Source organism: Chaetodon trifascialis, chromosome 22, assembly GCF_039877785.1.
Source record: "Chaetodon trifascialis isolate fChaTrf1 chromosome 22, fChaTrf1.hap1, whole genome shotgun sequence".
Taxonomy (NCBI): domain Eukaryota; kingdom Metazoa; phylum Chordata; class Actinopteri; order Chaetodontiformes; family Chaetodontidae; genus Chaetodon; species Chaetodon trifascialis.
This window is the reverse complement of record NC_092077.1, coordinates 15,252,878-15,273,492: the sequence shown is the minus strand read 5'-3', so window position 1 is coordinate 15,273,492 and position 20,615 is coordinate 15,252,878. Positions and strand designations below refer to the sequence as shown.

Sequence of the window (20,615 nt, the reverse complement as noted above, 5' to 3'; positions counted from 1 at the left end):
GTTCGTTTATGAAGGACGTGTCCTGTGACGTGCTTTCTGATGCACTACGCCGGACATTGTAGTCATTCTTGTCATGATGCCTTTCTTCTGGCTTGTCTGTGTTTTTGTGCTGAGTTTTCTAAGGTAACTTTCTGCAAACCCTAATGCTGTTGATGTGTAGGAGGCAAGACTTCCTCGCCGTGAGGCATAATTTTCGAGTCAAAAAAGTTAACAATGGAGACAGACTGATGCTGTTGTGTTAGTGTGTGGTTTGGTGTGCACATGAAAGCAAAGAGGACTTGTGCTACATGCTGCCAGCATGTGCAAAGATACAAGCTGTGTCTACATTACAGTTTTGGTCTATCAAAGCATTTCTACACGTTGGAACTGATGCAAAATGGTTGTTTTACGAAGACACTGTTGCTGTTGCTTTGTTATAAAACTAAGTGTGCAGTGGTGACATTTAAACTAACGTGTTTGAATAATGTATAAATAAACTTACACATGTATAGGCAAGGTAGCTTTATATTTATAGCACATTTTAAACACAAAGGCATGAGCAATCAAAGCCGTTGCTTATTGCAAATAGTAGTTTGTGTCTAATCAAGTGTTGGATCCTTCTGAAAGGATTTCTTACGCCAAGTTAAGTATCTCGCTCTCGATGCCAAGTTTTGCAAATTATTGCTTACTGCCAAGTTTGTCTTCCTTTGTTACTTTCTGTTGTTTCATTTTTATGCCTCCATGATATCTCAGGAACACTTTCTTCAAATTTGGCTCAAATGTGTGAGGATGAACCGATTAGATGTTGGCGGTCAAAGGTCAGAGGTCACCGAAGCATTGTCATCCACCACAAGCTCATTGGTTCTGCTGATGTTGAGCTTCAGCTGATGGTCTTTGCACCATGTGATGAAGCTCCTCTGGAAAAATAGTCTCTAAGTTACGTCCATTTTGCCCCAAAAGACACTTAATACCTTTTAACTGAAATCCCTCAAAGTCTTCGTAATCTATATGAGTCTGGACAGACGCGGATGTAAACTACAACTGGCCTACAACCAATAAAAATGACATCGATATCTATAAATGTTAATGTGAAAAACAGAGTCTGTCCAAGCATTAAATACATTTGAGAACAAGAAAAGTTTTATCCATCCTTTAGCTATGCATACTTATCCTTGGGGGTCAAGGGGGGCTGGAGCTAATCCCAGCTGACATTGGGTAAGAGGCGGATTATGAGCAGGACAGGTGGACAGTCAATCACAGGGCTGATGCATAGAGACACACTCTCTCACATCTAAGAGCAGTTTAGAGTTTCCAGTTAACCTGCATGTTTCTGGACTGTGGGGGGAACATGCAAACCCCACACAGAGAAGCCGACCGCGATGTCCAACGCGCCACCAAAAAAATGTTATTTGTGATATTCAATTCTGACAAAACCCATCTGATTAGCCTTAAAATGATCTCATATTCATGTCCATCTGTGAAATATCAGGGGAGAGGAAGCTTCTTTCCATAAATTCTCCTAACACCTCGCTCGTTAAATCATGTAATTACACTGATCAGCTTTTCTCGTATCCCTCTTTGTCTCATGCATCTCACTTTGAGCCTTGTGTATCAACAAGCTGGAAATTACTGGTTTTATCTGCTCTGTTGTCAACAGTTTCCATCTCTCCTCCTGTATAATAAACACTGATGAAAATGCTGAGCTACAGAGCTCATATTAGTCTGTCACACAGCACAGCAGCAGACTACAGCAAGACCGCGCTTTGCCACTCTTAAACCACCTTAAAAGTGTTTATTTGCCTGATGCAGTCAGTTTTGTAAAATATTATTTATTTATGGTACCTGTGCATAATAATGCTGTATTTGTCCGGCAGTCTTGCAGTTAGTGAGGGTACAGTTGTTCTCAGGTTGCAGGCATAAATCTGAGTGGAAGATTTATAGATTTGGCATGTTTACGATGCACAAGCTACATATTTTCCCAGTGTCTGTCCTGTCTGCAGTCGAGAGCAGGGCCTGCATACATTAGCCAGGGTGATATACTGAGTCCGACTCACGCGCACACCCATCATCCAGACTTACAGCAGCAAGCCTTTGGCTGCACATTACCCCATTCTCAATGATATTACTCTGCCCACACACGCTATTCCTCATGTCAGAGGTTAAGGGTGTGTGTATGTGTGTGTGTTTGCAGCTTAGTTTTATAGGGTGATTCCACAGAGGCGCGCTCTTCTGTCTCAATATCTGCTCTTTTCTTACATGAGAGAGATAAACGCAGTGGTTGCATTCACCTTTTGTACATGGGGTGACAAATGGCGACGTGACTGTGGAAAAGGGTGCAGGAAAGAGCTGTAATGAGCTCGAAAGGTCTTGAGAGTGTAAAGAAAAATGGGAGAAACTGACGGAGAGAGAGACGGCGGAAGTGTGTAGGCGGGCCAGTTCCACGCTGGAGCCAATAGAGGATTATTCAAGGTTAGTGGAAGTTATTAGTTGGTGGTGAACCAATTCCAGCCACTATTTACTGCCTAATTGGTCCCAGTAGTTCCCATTCACAGCTGTTTGTGTTTATTGTGGGAGCTTGTGTGTGTGTGTGTGTGTATGTATGAGAGAGGTGGAGGCCATCTGACTGGATAAGACGATCACACATAGTGTGTGTGTGTGTGTGTGTGTGTGTGTGTGTGTGTGTGTGTGTGTGTGTGTGTGTGTGTGTGTGTGTGTGTGTGTGTGTGTGTGTGTGTGTGTGTGTGTTTGAATGTGTGAGAGACAGTGATGGATGGTGAAAGATGGCTTGTTTACTCGAGGCCTCGCACTCTGCTTTCAGGGCCAAATGCATGTTTTTAGGAGTGAGGCGTTGTTTGTTGTGATCTCTTTTACTCCCTCTCAGATTGACTCATCCGCTGTAGGTCTGAACCGAGGGTTAACAACTAAGAATTATTAAAAATACTTCATTAGACGTGCAAACAATGGCCTGTAATTGACAGCTGGTGATGGATTCGAGTCCCACAGTGCCTGTTACCTGTCTTGAACTCAAAAAAATGAGAGCGATGGGAGTCTAATCTTACTACAGCCCAAAAACAGTGAACTGAAGTCTGTCTGGACTTCAGAAAAGTCAATTAAATAGGCTGTCCGGGGCCAGCATCGTTAAAAAGCATTATTAGTATCCTAGGACAAGCCAAGAGGTGCCTATTAAAGAGAGAATGACATTTCCACACACACTTAGATTTCACATGTATTCATTTGACCACATCGACATTTCAGAAGATGAACAAGTCACTGAATAGCACAGCATATTATAAAAGTGGGGGGAACCGATACCAGTATCAGGTCCCACACTGTGTTTATGAACTCATGATTGTGATCATATTTGATGTCAATTTGATAAAACTTCTGAAGCAGCAGCACATCAGAGTTCAAGGAGTTTACTGATGCTACCAGAGGGGAAACGGCAACAACCAACTTTGCAGCAAACGCTGGAGAAGTGCGAGAAAATGACCAGAGACGACCCGCAGGCGGTCAGAATAACAGCTGCTCTTACCCAGTGCGCTCCTGATGACAAGCCGTTCTGAGTTGTAGATAATGCAGGACTTAATCGTCTTCTCAGTGTACCGGAGCTGCAGTATGACAGACCCAGCTGTCGCCACATCACAGCAACCGTGCGACCAAACAGCCTCTCATCGAGCAGAAGCAGGCTCTGGGAATATTTGGGCCCGAATATGAGCTTCGCGACAAAGTCAGCGCTCGCCAGTGGACGCTTCTACAAAGACGGTTTGAGGAGTTGAAGTGAGCCTTCTGCCAAAGCATCAGATTTCTGCTGTGACTTTAGACCACAGACACAGACGAGGCCATCAAAAGACGCTTTGCCACTCCACTGTACTGCAACTGCACTTCAGTGTGTGTGTGCTGAGCGTGTTAGAACTGTATGATATAGAACTCTGTATTACTGTTTTTGTACTTGTACCAGTACTCAGTATCGACAAGTACCCAAATGTAAGTACTTGGTCTGAAAAGAAGCAGGATTGGTGCATTCCTCATCTGAGAACCACCTGTCTCATCTGTCACCACTCAGCCTCTCTTTACAGGTTTTTGGTGGTGCATTCAAGGGTGCTCCAGCAATTGGAAATCAGCCACTGGAAAGCATCACGCTCACCAGCTCTGCTGTGGTAAAAATCCAATCTAGATTACCACAAATAAGCAAACATGCCATGAAAAGAATAATGTGAATGTGGTTGTCTCTTGCTTTAAATGTCACAGCAAAACAAAACATTTAAAGTCATGAATAAGTCTGAAATTGAGACCAGTGGCTTCAGTCTAACTTTCATTTGGACTGTGGCGGCTGTAATGTGATGCATACAGTACTGCAGTGACTAGGCCATGCTCTGTGGATACTGTATTGGTTTTAGTAAGCTGTGCTCTAGTATTGTTGGATAGATGCAACAAACAAGTGTTTTTCTGTCGGACCTTTTATGGCTTTATCATAGAATTGACTGGTGCGATAACAAGAAATGTGGGCAGCGGGTGATGGGGAGCAACATGCACACAAACAGGCCCCTTGCTCAGAGGCTTTTTTGGCCCCAGGATTTGAACCAGCAGTGTTTGGGGGGCATCCAGGCAGAGTATGTTGCCTGACTAATGTGTTGATGTGTGTGTGGGAACAAGCACACATCCTTCAGGCCTCCTCTGTGCAGGGCCTCTGGTCTAGTCAATTTAAGGGTTATTCTGTGCGTGGGTGACTGTCTAGGTCAAGTATGTCCCCCTGTGCTGCAGATACATCCCAAGAATGTTTTCTTTTCCACCGACAGAAGAACGGAGGGTTTGTGCCATTCGCTTTTCCCTCTGCCTTCCCAGAAGGAGGAGAGAGGAGATGTTCAGCATAAAATCACGAAGATTATAAAAGAGATTAGAAAGACGGTGCACGCTGCGATGCGTCGTGCACATGCATGCGTGAGGTGCTTCCCGCGGGCCTCTCTCCAGGTGCAGAGGCCATCTGGGAGCCTAAAGGCTGTGTGAACTAAGACGAAGGTAAAAGGTCACGAGGCTGCCCGCCCTGCTGCGTGTTTCCCCAAATGTCCCTCTGCATGTGCGCCTGTGTGTTTTCATCTTACAGTCTTGGTAACTCCATGCCCCGTCATGCACGCATGAGAATGAAACCATATGTTTCCTGACGGTCAACATGCGAGCACGGCCCCCGTGAGAGCACATGCTACTACGAGAAACCGCCCTGGGAAAATCCTTGCTCAAACACTGCCTACCGCCATGCTGCCAAAACACACACAGTCACACTGAGCCATAGGATGTTTTCTTATGACTAATCTGTTTCAAAAAAAAAAAAAAAAATGTTATGTCATATGTTTTCCTCAGCCTGACGCTCTGTCGGCAGTGGGCCCGCTAATTAAAGTTCAGTAAAAGAAAACCGATTCATCTCGCCATGAATCAAAACAAACTGCAGCCCTGAGTGATTATTGCAAGCTGGGAGCAGATTGTGTGTGAGCGTGTTAACCGAGGTGTTATATGAAGACACAGGAAAACATTTGCAGGATTTTCCTCTGTGGTGATGTGACAGAGAGCTGAAATATTGTGCTTAATGCCCCACAAAAAGATTCCTCCTCACTTTGCCAACCAGCAGGGAGGTCGGAGTTGAGGATTTTCATGAAGGACTTTGTGTCTCGCTCCGTTCAAAGCAGTTCAACTTGATAAAAGCTAATTGAGATCTTTGTCTTTTCATACATACATTTCACCTTTTAAAGGTTTTCAGCATTGGTCAAGGATAAAACTTTTTATTTTCTTACAGTTTTGTAAAAAAATATGTCGTATATACATGACATCAGTTGTGGAGTTAGTCTAAGACTGCCCCCATAAATGGGTGAATTTCTGAAAATGCAGTACTGTTTAAATTTAGGTTTCATCAGTGGATACGTCTTTGACTTACGGACGGAGATAGAAACGGAGATCCAGTAAAACGTTTGTAACTATGCCTGGAGGATATCATTTTCATTTTAGACTGTTATCATTACAAAATACGAACAAACAGCACAGTTATCAGCAAAAAAGTGTCATTAGGAGAGTTGAGCTGAATGGTTAATTAGCTGGCCGCAGTTTTGATCATCTGTTTATTTCTTAATTCATTTGTCAAGCAAATGCTTTTCTTTGTTTCACGTCATTGTGAACTGAGCAGCTTTGCTTCAAAGACATTTGAAGTTGTCACGTTAGCCTCCAGGAAGCATATCTTTGAACCCCCCCGTCTGCTTCTTTACCAACACAGCAGGGCTCCAATTATTATACACGCCTTTTTTTTGAAGGCTGAAAGTCATTTTAATATTCTATCTCTCGATTGGTAGATGTCGATTTGATTGAACATTTGCATGCGGGGAAACGAGCTAAATGGCTAATTCCCTGGTACTTTGAATCAAGTGCAGAGTCAAACACAAGTTTTGAAATCATGTATGAGATTAAATAACACCTATTTGAATGACCACCCACACAAATATTGCACCAGTTAACTTACCAGAACAGCATCACAACTATTTTTGGACTCGGGGCGGCAAGTCGACAATAAACACCGAGAATATTTAAAGCATAAGTAATGTCGGTATTCCCTATGTATATGAACGGTAGATACATAAAATCTTGAAATGGTTATTTTTGCTTTTCTGGACTTATTCAGATCCATATTAAGAACAGAAGACGGGAGCGAGAAGGAGAAGAGTTTCACCTTGCGTGTCTCGTGTTTTTCATTCTCTATTTATTTACCCAGCTCTCCCCAGGCAGCGGGCTGAGCTGCTGGGATTATGAGACGCTGTAACGAAGGCGAAGCTCATCCTGCATATCAGTCCATCAGCATTAACGCGGTGTATGTTCAAACAAATACCTCTGCACTTCATTCGCTCTGGTTTCATTTCAGCCCGGGCCTGTCTGATAAGGCTCGCTTATTTACATGGACGTAGGTGTTTGTTTAGTCCCATGGAGATGAGTTTAGATAAAACTGATAGTGTTTACCATGGGGAATGTGTGTGTGTGTCTGTGTGTGTGTGGAGGTAAATGCACTGTAATGTGCAGGCAATTTCTGGGTGTCCTTCAGTGAGGAAGAAGGGGATGCTGCGTGGATAGTAAATATCATAAAAAACGATCACAGAATCCTCCTTAATCTATAATAAAACCACAGCTGTCAGGGTGAAAAGAGCGAGGACGAGCAGATACCTTTTCATTACCCATACTTTTTACATTTGTGACCATTAACTGTGTGTCAGCACCGCATGCTGCTGAGAGCGAAGCGCTGACATCCATTTGTACGGGCCTGTCAATAATGTGCTGCCATGCCTGTTGAAGTGTCATTAGTGGATGGCTGTTGCTCAGAGCCCAATCAGCAACAATACACCGAGTGCTAGATGATATCGGAAAGCTGTCAGAGCGAGCGTTATGGAAATATATAGCCCTCTCTCAGAACATGGATGGAGGATTTTCTCTGCTTCCCCTGCTCTCTCTCTCTCCTCCTCGCCTTCATCCTGTCACTCTTTGTCACTCCTCTCTCTGCCGGGGAATTGCGTTTTTCCCTATCTAAAGCTTTGTCAGTCCAATCCGCTGCACCTCACACAGCACAAAGCTTTATTGTCCGTTTAAGGCTGCAGAGGCAGAAGAGGTCAGCGGCAGCGGCGCCAGCAATAGTTGCAATCTCCGTCCTGCGGTTATCATATCCGTGTTGAGATTTAGCTCAGTATTTCTGTGTGTGTGTGTGTGTGATTGGTTTGTTTCCAAATGGTATTAACCAAATATTGACAAAACAATCTCAGTATCTCAGTAGCTGTTCTGAAGCCTTTTGCTTGTGTCACATGATCTTCATCAGCAGATGGAGTTGCTCAGTCACGGAATGGTTCGTGTTCAAATGGCCATTGTTTTGAGCACTTTAAGGTTCATTGTTGATCTTGGACGCAGCATTTGGCCAAACAGTCTTTTCACAATGTCCAGTCAGTCGCTGCTCTGGAGCTTTCAACTGTAGCCCACAACAAAAAATGTAAATCTCAGGGGTTGCGAGATGAAGAACAGGATAGAAAAACAGAAAAATCCTTTTCCATTTCCTCTTGTGAATTACTGCATAATTTTTACCTCCTCAGGCCGCCAATTATTCAAATACATTAATCTGATTGTGGCTTCAAACCAAACACGACCATGTAACCCTATCAAGAAGCTAAGTAGGATGCTATGAAGAGTGTAAATCTTCTAACCCGTAACTACATTTTCCTCCATGCGACTCTCGTGACTCTCATCTCCTGTCAGTGACGCTCTCATTGTACATGCATTGTGGAGGCCGGCGTATGTGGGTTCAAAGTTTAATCTACTTGAACATCCAGAACACTGCGGTTGTATGTCATGCTGCTCAGCCTCCACCTATTTTAATACATCTAGACACTTTGTTGTGCATCATCACTCGCTCATGGCAAAAACTAAATTACCTATTGAGTTTGGTTTCCATGTGCTATATTGCATTTAACCTTCAATAGATAACCTATTCTCCAGACGCTGCTTTGCTGTTCTACACTAAATGCTGTCAGTAGCAGATGATGATTAATTGTGCAGCATTTCTGGTGGTTTGCTACACTGCGATGAAGACAGTTTATAGAGTAGACTGGATCAAGTGAAAGTTAAGTGAACCCTTGGGGAAAGTGGGAAATACAGTAGAATATCCACACAGGAACAGAGCAAATGAAGTTTATTAAACATAATGCAACCGACAATTACACCAGTAAACTGCGAGGGATGTGAATTACAGCGTGCACGAGTGTGTGATTATTGCGCTTTCGGTACAGCGGGCCCGCCGTCAGACCTTCTCTGGAAGGCTCCACTCTGCTGTCAATGGAGGGGTGTGCAGTTCAGGGGGAGAACAGATGGATCTGATTGGCTGAGGAGGAGGCAAAGCTCTCAAGCACGCTCGTGGTGTTTTCCCCGCTCCATCACGTGTTTGTGTGTCTTCATATAGGGGCTCTCTCCCTCTTGATATTCACGCAGTATCTCGTCATCTCTCGCTCTCGCTGCTCGGAGGGGTAAATGAAAGGAGGGAGCTGGAGGGCGGGCTGTGGCTCTGGGGAGGAAGAGAGTAAGAAAAGGCATGAGATGAGAGCTGAGCAGCGGAGTGTGGTTATGGTGTTTTGGAGCTTTATCATGGAAGTTTGAGTGCTTCATGCGAGGCAGGAAATGTGAGGGAATTTGATAAAGGAATGTAAGGAGATGGAGGAAACATTAAGGATCCGTCTGCATTTTGAGGCATGAAACCGAATATTTTTAACCTCACGAAAAGGCAAGTTTAAAGAACATGTATAATAATCAGCTTTAATGAGCGTTTCATTTCACATTCAGCGTTTACTCAGCTCTTGTTGAAACTTATTTTATTTTTTATTAGTCGACATGGAAGCAGTGGCTAATTCTGCCTACTATGCTCTGATTGGTTGGTGAGTGGAATTTGCTACCAATTGGCACAGCAGCAAATCTATTGGAGTAGCTGAACAAATCAGATGTGGCTGGAGAGTCAGGCCTTGACCACACCAGTGAGCCTGGCAGTAATGACTTTCTATTCGTACTACTAGCAACAAGATGTGATCAGTAGTCGGCCATTATTGCTGCTGTTGTTTCAGGCGCATGCTCATTATACAAAGCCAAAATGGGCATGCGTGAACTGAGGTGATGATGTCATCAAAGCATGAAAAAGTTAGCTTCAAACCGTTTGTTCACCGTTTTGTAAACTACTGCTTCTACCAGCCTTGTACTGAGTCCCTTCTTGTATTTCCAGACTTTTTACTCGTCGGGGTGTTGGGCAGGTCGGCGTGAATGTGACATTGTGGACGGGGAGTGTGAAGCAGTGTCATAGATTTTATCACACTTCTCTTTTTGGTCTGGATCACAAAGAATTTATACTCTAGACAGAAGAAGAAGACGTTTGTTCTCCTACTGTCATCCCTTGCCTTTGTTCATCCTCTCCCTCCTTTTTTCCCCCGCCAATGTTTATATCATGGCGTATTGAATATCAGCCACCGACTCAAAGTGTAGGTTTTGCTGTTGGATGAACACGAGTGAAAATCCAGCCTTTTCATTTCCTCTCTCCCCTTCGATATCATCCACAGAAGGCTAAATGCACGTGTGTGCGCCTCCATCACGTGTATGTATATCTACAGTATATGTTTGCCAGATTATCCGTTTCCAAGTATATGGTGACGTCCACAGATTTAATCCCTGTAGGGCCCACTGGTGCTCTCTCTATGTTCCCTCTCTTCTCCCCTGATATGGCTATCCATCATGTCTCTCTCTCCTTCATGGGTGGGTGTCCCTCTGCCCAGTTTTCCAGTCATTACTGGGCTGTTTTCATCCAGAGCTGCGGGGCCCCAGGGACCACCAGCAGTGTTGTTGTCCTGACAGGGGCCCCCGGAGAACCAGAAAACAGCCATAGTTCCTCTAAATGAAAGCCCCCCCTTTAGTTCAAAGTAACCTTTAAGGCACACACACTCCTCTGAGACATTTCGTGCCAAAATGTTGTAAATTAATGTGTTTATAGATGTTTCGGTGACTTTGATAAATGTGAATGTTGAAGGTAGATTAACTCATGACCTTTTCACATGATTAGGAATTTGAGGTCGCACTTTAAGTACCATATTTAGTATTTATAAGCTGTATATAAACATGTAATAAGTGCTTTAAAACACTGTAGTGTAGTTGTGTTGCAGATTTAAGCTTTAGCATTAACACCTATAACTCTTGTGAAGCTGCTCTATTAAGAGATAGTGAATGGCACCATAGTGAAACTCTGTTGTAATGATATGAATTATGTCTTAACAGGGGAAGTTATTGCTGACAAATACTCAAAATGTCCTTATACAGAACATGTCTATATGCTGCTTTTAAGTGCTCAGTTCTTAGCTAGTTCACAAATCTGACTGCAGCTTGTCTCAGTTTTTGTGGGCTTCATGCAAATCAGGATAAGTCTCACTTCAGCCTCGCTCCGATGCATTTGCACTCCAGGTTTTTGATACTGGATGGCCCGAGATGTGTGAAATAACTAAATGTAAATGGGGTTGTATGTAAGCAGAATTAACAAATGAATCATCAGTAACTCGCAAGAAAGAAATCAATTGAAAAACTTCAAAATTCAGAGATATAAACATCACATAAGTGGCTGTGCTATGCTGACTGGATCGGCTGACAGGCTCAATCGGCCAGTATAGAGAAAAGTGTTGGACCAAAAAGGCACAGAGGATTTGAGTAAAACATTTTGCTTTCTGCCATCGCTCCTATTTCACAGACAGGAAGCTGTAGATTTCCCCCGACAGCTCTCACAAACCTGACACGCTTCTGGAATTTGTACATGCAGGATGATATACTGGCTGCTGCATGTGTGCAGCAGAAACGTCTGCACAGAATGCAGCTTCCCATCTAGGATTTCACCTTGTGTCAGATTCCCAATAAATTAAGCTAACTGCTTATTTCCTCCTTCTTCTTCTCTTCCCTTATATCTCAATCCTTTCACCCACCCGACAACTCAACGCTTCTGGCTTTTCTTTGCTGTTAATCACCGCACCTCATGCTTTTGTCGTCTGTTCCTTAAACACCTTCCTTCACCTTTTTCCAATCCTCTCATTCCTCCCATCGCCTACCTTTCTTCTCACTTCTGACCTTCGCTGCTGCCTCACTGCATCCCTCCATCGCTCTGTCATCTTTAACCCTCTCTCGCTCTTCTCACTTCATTGCCCCCCCGCCCACTCCTCATCACTCCCATAATACCTACATCCGCTTCCACCCCTCCTCTCATCCCTCTCTCTCTTCCCCTTCACCCCTCCTGCCGTCGATCCCTCTTTCCTCTCATTCTCCCACAGAACCATGACAGGGAAACAGCGCTTCACTGTGCAGCCCAGTACGGACACTCTGAGGTGGTTTCAGTGCTGCTGCAGGAGCTGACCGACCCCACCATGAGGAACAGCCAGCAGGAGACACCTCTGGACCTGGCAGCGCTGTATGGACGGCTGCAGGTCAGTGAGAAGGACACGTATCAGTCTAAACACATATGAAAGTGTGTATTTTACACTACAAAGGCCAGGAAATGAACGAGCTGTTTTCAGCTTTTAAAATGATCCTCACTGCCTTTTCATCGTGTTGCTAAAATGCAACAGAGCTCCTTGGTTGTAAAAATTAAAGGTGCAAATATGTCCCGATTCAGCCTGAATTTAAGGTACAGAAGCCACTGATTACCGCTGAGAATTTGAATCTGTCATACTGTTTTGTGGTGATCTGATGCTAAAGACTTCGTCAGCTGGAAAACCTGGAAAAGCTTGTCCAATTGTCTGTCTCTTACAATACAGGTGACTTCAATTTTAGCTAAAATTTGGGACAGGAGAAACAATAAACAGCAAGACTTAAACTTAAGATGCATGAAACATGATAGAAATATTTAAACACAATGGCTAGCATAAAAGGCGGCACGGTGGGGCAGCAGGTAGTGTGCGTGCCGCACAGCAAGAAGGTCGCCGGTTCAATCCCCGGGTCGGGCGGGTGCCTTTCTGTGTGAACTTTGCATGTTCTTCCCGTGCATGCGTGGGTTCTCTTCCCGGGCACTCCGGCTTCCTCCCACAGACCAAAAACATGCTCATTAGGTAAATTAATGACTCTAAAATTGTCCTTAGGTGTGAGTGTGAGCGTGAACGTCTGTATATGTTGCCCTGCGATCGGCCGGCAACAGGTTCAGAGTGTACCCTGCCTCTCGCCCGTTGACAGCTGGGATAGGCTCCAGCCCCCCCGCAACCCCGAAAAAAGGGATAGTCGGGTATAGAGACAATGGATGGATGGATGGATGGATGGATGGATGGCTAGCATAAAATAGAGTGTGCGTCAATTGACAACATGACATTAAACCCAGAGTACATCCATAGTCCAACCATCAATTAAGCTAAACAGCTGAAACATCATCACCAGCTCAACACCGCTAACCCCTGAGTTTTTATCTGGAAGACTCATCTCCCCGCAGCTGGTACATGAGGATTTAACAGTTTGATGGCAAGAGGGATAAAACGCTATCTCATCCTGACCTTCTGGTTAGTCCAGAGGGCAAAGGCTCAAATCACTACACAGAGGATGGAGGACACTCAGAGTGATTCAAGTGTTTTAGGTGATAAGAACGCCTCACGTACGTTTGCTACGGTCGCTACACGTTTAATTAATATTTACAGTCCAGGAAGCTAGTTAGCAGCTCGTCCGTCGGATCAATCAAAACACACCAGCAGTGTTGAGAAGCAGGTGAGGGATCATGTTTTTGTTGTTGTGACAGATACTTCTGCAGGAGGGTTGGCTGTGTGGGAGGTATATGTGAACCTCTGCATGCATCCCGGTGTGACTCAGTCTGCACCGTCCTCAGAACAATGACTGTTAGCAGTGACGAGAGCACGGCGCGCTGCATTCAGCCGCTCCAAACTGGGAAACGCCGTTGATTATTTTAAACATGGTGGATGTTTAATGACAAGAAAACTTCCTCGAAGGCTTCAGGTGCGAGAAAGGCAGGCAGGTACACATTTTTAGAACTTGGCTCCTTTGTCAAAGATGTGACAAAACGCACACACACATTCACACGGAGACGTGCGTGCCACAAATGCCCGCTGATGTTCAGCTGCAATCACACATTCTCTCTGCTAAGGTAGTGAGTAATTGCAGTCAAGCCATACAGGTTTGTCTGAGTGTGAATGAATAATTTATAAAGGCAGCGGTATTTCTCGCTCGCTCTCCTTCTCTGCATGATAATGAAGGGAAATCCCTGTGGTAGAAACTGCTGCTGCATGGAGATGTAACTAACGCAGGGCAAAAGTTTACGATGCACACACAAACAGCACACGCGCAAAGACACGCGTTAAAGGAGGACGCTTTCGAGAGAATGGTGCGTTGTCGAGTTATTAAAGGCACCTGATCAAAGAGAAGGACGGCTCCACGACCACAGCTCACATCAACCTCCTGCTACGCCCGAGTTGATCGTCAGGTCTTTAAATAAGGACTTGCATTATGAAATAAATAATTAAAAGGACCCTACGCTATATTTCCATTCAGGATTGGCTGGAAAACAACCTTAAATCCTTATTTTCCCTCTTGCTCACCCTTCACCCCTTCAGTTACTCTTTCTCTGCTCGTCAGTCTTTTCGTCGTAGCCTGACACATCAGCGTTTACACTGGTAGCGTTGGCACATTTCCCATTCAGAATTCACAGTACAGATTGTATTGATTTCACACAGAAGTAAACAGAAGCAGACTTGTAGTTTCTCACATTGATGCCAACTCTGTGAGTTGTCTGAAAACTGTTAAAAACAGGGCAGACTTCTTAACGTTGCTAGTTTACTCATTTTAAAACAAGAAGGGCTCTTAAGGGGTTTTATGCACATAGTGGCTACATACCCCATCAAAAAGACAGCGTCCATGTAGGAGACATGTGAATAAGGAGCCGAATTAGCCTTCTTCTGGTTGCTTGGTAGCCTGGGTATTATGGTCCAGTTGTACGAGTGATGTTGGTCATTCTAACACAGCCCTGTCTGACTGCTTACTATGGAGAAAGTTGTGGTTTATTCTTCATATTTTCAAACTGTATCTCTCGTTTTTACAAAGAAAAGCAGGCTTTGAGGGTGAGAATGAACTGATGTGTTTGGCAAAGGTCACGCTGTCTCCCCAAATCAAGTAAAGAGCAGGACAGAGCTGCTGAAGGTCGTCCAGGGCATGTTGCAGTCCATGTAGTTAGCTCATGATATGCTTTGGAAGTAACAAAGGCTGTAAGCCAGTTAGCCGTACAGTCTAACGTTTGCAGCTGACGTTAAAGCAGACACACTCTGTGTAATCAATTCCTTCTACTTTTCCTCTTGTATATTTGGTTTTCTGAAGGCTAACAACAAACACCGTCCTCCAAACTCTTTGCTCGAGACGACGGGATGTTTCCAGTCAATCCTGTTTGCCGAACAGTTTATTATTCAGTGTGCTTAGTGAAAGTTTAGCTGCATTATGAGCTGTTGAGGCTTCTGTCACGGTGACATTGCTACAGATCTGTCTGTGTCTGCTTTAATTAAATTCTCTGAGTGCGATTACCTAACATTGCTTCTCTTTGATGCTCAGGGCCAAAGAGCGTTTACTTTTTCAAACTTACTGTTTGCTGTGACTTTTCTTAGAGGGGCTACAAGGTGACTAATGGCCCACTTTCTTCAAACTTTGCTGTTTTGTCCCTGACATGTGGCTGTGTTTTTGTGCGCAGGTGGTGCGCATGTTGGTGAGCGCTCACCCCAACCTTATGACCAGCCACACTCGCCGACACACTCCGCTTCACCTGGCTGCACGCAACGGACACCACAGCACCGTCCAGACCCTGCTCGAGGCCGGCATGGACGTCAACTGTGTGGTAAGAAAAAAAATTAACAGCCTTTAGCTGCAAGTGTCCTCTATCAACATCCAAGGATTTAACAGATTTCTGGCTCAGATTGTACTGTAGCAGCCTTACGGACAAATATGAAATAACAAGAACGTTGCTTTTTCTTTTGCTTCTTTGGCTTAGAGCAAACCATCTTCCTTTTGACAAAATTGAATTTGAAAAAGTCTGAGCAATGTCTGTTTGCATGATTACTTATGCTAATCCGCGGTTAGCCGTTTCTTTTCTTGAAATGGACAGCTGGAAGGTGTACTTAAGCAGGAAGCAGTTCTCAGGTAAAGTGCTCACATCGAGATTTGGGGATTTTCATGAGTAATCTTGTCATTATTTTTAGAAAGGCGCTTTGCTTGTGAGTTGCGCAGATGAGAGATTTTGAAAATGCCGTTCTGCATGCTGTCATGCAAAAGAGTTGTGCACAACTGCCTTTAAAACACACATATGTGCACATTTACTTTTGGTCAGTAGGTTTAAGTCCTGATACAGAACAGAGTAATGACGCTGCTGCAAGTGGAGAAGGTGACTCGAAAGATTCTTCGTCCTTCTGTCAGAGAAAATATTAAAATCTCTGCGACTGAATCTCCGTCCTCTCGTCTCTGCTGGGTGTGAATATTTTACAAGCTGCTGTCTTATGTTTTTAATGAAAGACGATACAGCTTTGTTTTTTGCGTATATAATCCACCGCGGGCATAAATGCTTGGCAGATTCTGCACGCGTGTGCGCACGCGCGTGTGTGTGTGCCAGAGAGCTTGTCTATGCGATGCATGCTTCCCATGGTGTGGCGGTGGAGAGGGATGAATAATTGATTGGGAGAAAAGATTGAGAGAGCAAGAGGACGAAGAAGAGGAGGAGGAGGCGGAGGACAGGGTGTTCCTGAGAGGTCCTCGGAGTTCATGGTCTTCTCTGTCCTCTTTACACACACCACGTCTTATGTCAAGGAAATAGAAATATAGAGTCTCTTAGCGGCTTTCTGTCGTGCTGTTTGGACTGTTTCTCTCCGTGTTCATTTACATTTTGTCTTATTGTGTATTCCGAGTCGTCCGGATGATTCAAACACAGCTTTGTCCCAGCCCTTTCTGGGCCATTTGTTATTGTGAAGCCTTGTCAGCCACGCTTTGCTGCTTTCTCCACCACTGTTTTCTTTCTCTTGAGACGATTGTCTTTGACAAACTAAACTATTTGACTTTGCTCGCTTGTCTTAAATGCTAAGTGCAGGAAAGCAGCCCTTCGCTCTACTTATCCGTCTCTTAAGACTATTTGAGTTTAGTCCTTTATTATTAGGTGATCAGGACTGACCAATTATGAGATCAGCTAGATTGATCCACAACTGGTGTGAATGATTAGGCTGTTTAATGAAAACATGGTTTGTCATCTTCCGCCTCAGTCTCATTTCTCAGATGCTCCAGCTAAAAGTGCATCGTGATAAAATCACTGAAAATCAAATGTGTTTGAAAACTGTACCTTGCACCTGCCTCAGTTCATTACGAAGTCGAGAAGTGTCGGGAAATTGCTCAATCTGCGCTGATTCAAGGGGTTTCGGTCACAGATCTCGAGACGCTGCGTGGGATTTACAGATTGTGACTGAAGTTGTGTGAGCTCCTCTCAGCTTAAGTTTGCTATTGATTTAATCCTCAGTTTTGTTTGTTTGACTTGGAATAAAAATCAGATCTTATTCACTGAACCAATTTATAAAATTTCATATTTAAATTCATGATAATTTACTTGAATTATGTTAGATGAAAATATATTGAACAGCTGCACAAATAATTGGACGTTTGCTGCATCAGTCAGTGCTGCCACAGCTTCAAGGGTTTCAGGGCTCTATCAGACTCAGAGCCTCAGTGAGTCTGAATCAAGACAGTTCAGACACTGAGGAGCCTCAGCGTTGGGGAGAAGTCCATTTCAGAGTTTGATCAGCAAGCAGGAGAATAGAGAAATCCTATGAAGAAAACTCCCTTCTTACCCTGAGAAGTGTTTAACCCGAGCATAGATGTTACTGTACGGACTGGTGATGAATCTGAGACGTAAAGTTCACGTCTGTCCCATCTGACTCGATGTTCATCCACCACAAAGACATATGGCATGACAGCTGCTGCGAAAGTACAGTTGTGTACAGTATATGAAGCATGCAAAATGACCTTTTTCTGCTGTACTGTTAAAGGCAGAGGAGGGTCACTGAACCCCAGAATGTGTTCAACTCTGTCACATAAATATTCCAACTGTAGTTTGGAGGATTTGGGGTGTGTGGACGTGTGTGTGCGCGTGTATTTCAATTCTGGAAAGACATAAACATCTTGACCTGTTGGATAAGCGAGTCTGTGCTCTCACAGCGAGGAGACACATGACTCAGTGGCATCGCGCCCATCTTCTCTGCCTTCTGTCCTTGTTGCAAAGTGTGTGTGTGTGTGTTTGTGTGCGCGCGCATGCTCTGATCTGAAGAGCAGGGCTGTGTTTCTCTGCAGGGATTTGGCCTTGGGCTCCATGTGTGTAGTGAAGATGAACGCTACACGCCTTTGATTTGCCTCGTCCTCTCCTCCACACACGCTGCTGCAAATCTCCCCGTCTCTGCGTCTCTCTGCCTGCTGATGATGAGCACTGCGAGCCTTTGATACCTCAAATCTTCTCTGCAATTTAGCCGTCACTCTTGTGCTGCTCCATCACCCTTTGTCTGAAAATGATGTGTGGAAGCAGCACCATCGTTGCCTTTTTCTGCATCACAGACACAGTAAGGCCTAACGATCGTCTGCACGCCTGGCGAGCGACGCTGTCACCTGGGTGGCTTGAGCTTGTTGGAGATCATGCGTGCCATCTGACTTGGCTTCACGAGCACGAGTCCAACACTACTTCGCTTTGCTGAACAGGCATTTCTGTTATTTAAACACCGCTAACATTTGAACATTTAACGCACACTGTGAACTAGGTCGTGATTGACTTTTTGGAGAATCTGTGTTAACTTTTATCCTGTTATTGAGGAGCTCAAATATAAAAAGAGATCATTACCACCAGCTACAGAATAGAAACAGCCAGGTTTAATTGGGTCCCTGAAGAGAAACTGTTTTGTTTGTGATGTGATTTAGATGAGATTTCATGTTTTATTTCTCATTATAAGATGATTTAGGAGTTCTCTTTTTAGGAAAAATGTCCTTTTTTACTGATCTGTTGTCCTGGTTGAGTGATTAGAAAGATAAACGTTTTCCCAGAGCTTGGAAGAGGAGATGAACTGTTTGTTTGCATTTAATATCCATGTCTTGTAAGTCCATCTGGGCTGCACATTACAGTGAATTGAACTAGCTAAATAACCGTGGTAGCTGGATTGCTCTAAAGGAAACTGTGACCAGAAAGTTTCTCGTCATTCTCTGTAATTTGGTCAACTCTGGTTTATGTAGTAGTTAGTAAGACAAGAAATATGATGACAGACCATCTAATGAGGGTTTGCATGCTGAAATGAAAGTCTGGCACTCGTAATGCTGCTCTTGGCTTCCACTGCTGATGAGTATACAGAGAAGCTAGCAGACTGGTAACTACACAAATGGGCTCAGAACTCATACTGGTACACAGTGAATGTACTCAGTGATGCCCAGAGGTCATATTCTGTCTCTTTCTCACTTCTCACCACTCAGAAGTGAATGGAAACTATCCCAAAATCAACAAGTATTAGCAGTACTTTTCCCTCCAAACATGAACCTGCCGTTCACTTCATGCTTCCTGACCCTTCCTGTGTTTAGCCTTAGCTGTTAGCGCTGGTACTTTTACCAGCTCCGTTGGCGCTATTAGCTTCATTAACTGTTAGCTCTGTTAGCCAAACACACAGCAGCCCACTGACTGTCATCAGCCAGCTAGCTCTCCTGCTGAGTTCAGAGTTTATTGCATCCTTTTGGATTTTACCACGTCATATTTCCTTCGTTGGTTTTGTGCAGCCTGACAAGATACGTCATTTGCTATGCTATGATAATTGTGCATACATACATACATACAAAAATCCCTTTCGCCCTGGGATGACCCGCTATGTGTAATACTCACTGCCTTCACTGGTTGGGTTTTCGTTTAGGCATGAGGCCTGATGATTGGTTAGGCTTAGGGTGAGAATATCAGGGTAAGCCAGTCAGAGGACGCAGGGCGGGTCATCCCGCTGCCACAGCAGGAAGATCTCTGTTCATCCCAAACACATTTTCTATCGTCCCCGGGGACGCCGTTGGTCTCGAGCCCTGGCAGGGCCTTCCCTCTCTTTTTCTATATCGCCGTCCTTTCCTCCTTATAGCACTGTCTGCACGGCCACAGCATTGGAGCTACGCTGTTGACGGGAAAAAGTGGGTGCTGTGCGCGACTCACAGATGGCCTCGTAAATTGTCACAAGTGGAGTGTGTGTGTGTGCGTGAGAGAGAGAGAGATCATACAGGTCAGTAATTGGAGTCAAACCATATAGGTCTGTCTGTGTGTGAATGAATAATTCATAGCAGTCACACGCTCTCTTTTCACCTGCTGTGTCTCTCCCTCTCTGACTGTTGAGCATAGTAATGAGGGGCAATCCCTGTGGATTTGGGTACCTGCTGCTGGGTGGGCAGGTCGCCAACAAAAGGGCAAAAGTTTAGCACAAACACACACACTCACATATACACACCTAAACACACTTTTTTTGAGCTTTTACGTTCATCCCAACATCAACATTTGTGCCCTGAAACAGAAAGTCATCTGCCTTTCAATGCCCGGAAACTCTTAGAGAGCAGGAATCGCCTTCCTTGTGACATCACCGCGTGATCGCCATGGGAAATGGGACAGGAAGTGGTATGGAGATGGTGTGTGTTTGTGAGGAAGAGGGGCTGGATCATTTCCCGTGCTCCCACCTCCTTTACTTTGCGTGTGGTTAAAGATCATCTCCCCAGGCTAAACGTCCATAGTCTCATACAGTCAGTGAAGCTGCAAATGTGACCACACATCTCTTGTCACTTGGGATTTATACCTCTACAGTATCCTCCTAACAGAACTGGATGATTGACCTTTGACCTTTTTGAGGATACAGTGTGAGAGCTGCTGTTGTCCGATGACACTTTTATTGCAGAGGAGACACAACGGCTACAGTAAGTTTAGCATTCCCTGAAACAGGACGAGCACGTTGATCTGGTGCCGTTGAATTTCGCGGCCTCGAATCAGCGGATCTGGCCGTCATCCAAAGAATTTGTCTTCATTAAGGCTGGGAGTTTGGTTCAGGGCAGGTTTTCATCTGTGTTGT

At 44.4% G+C, this 20,615-nt stretch overlaps 1 protein-coding gene across 3 annotated transcripts in view; it reads left to right on the top strand.

Annotated features, from left to right (window-relative positions):
• anks1b (ankyrin repeat and sterile alpha motif domain containing 1B) overlaps positions 1-20,615 on the top strand; it is a 204,887-nt gene that overhangs the window by 59,137 nt on the left and 125,135 nt on the right. For all 3 annotated transcript variants that reach the window (XM_070992162.1, XM_070992161.1, XM_070992160.1), the window contains exons 4-5: positions 11,826-11,978; positions 15,221-15,364. In XM_070992162.1, coding sequence (XP_070848263.1) covers positions 11,826-11,978; positions 15,221-15,364 — 297 coding nt within the window. The remainder of the gene's footprint in view (positions 1-11,825; positions 11,979-15,220; positions 15,365-20,615) is intronic.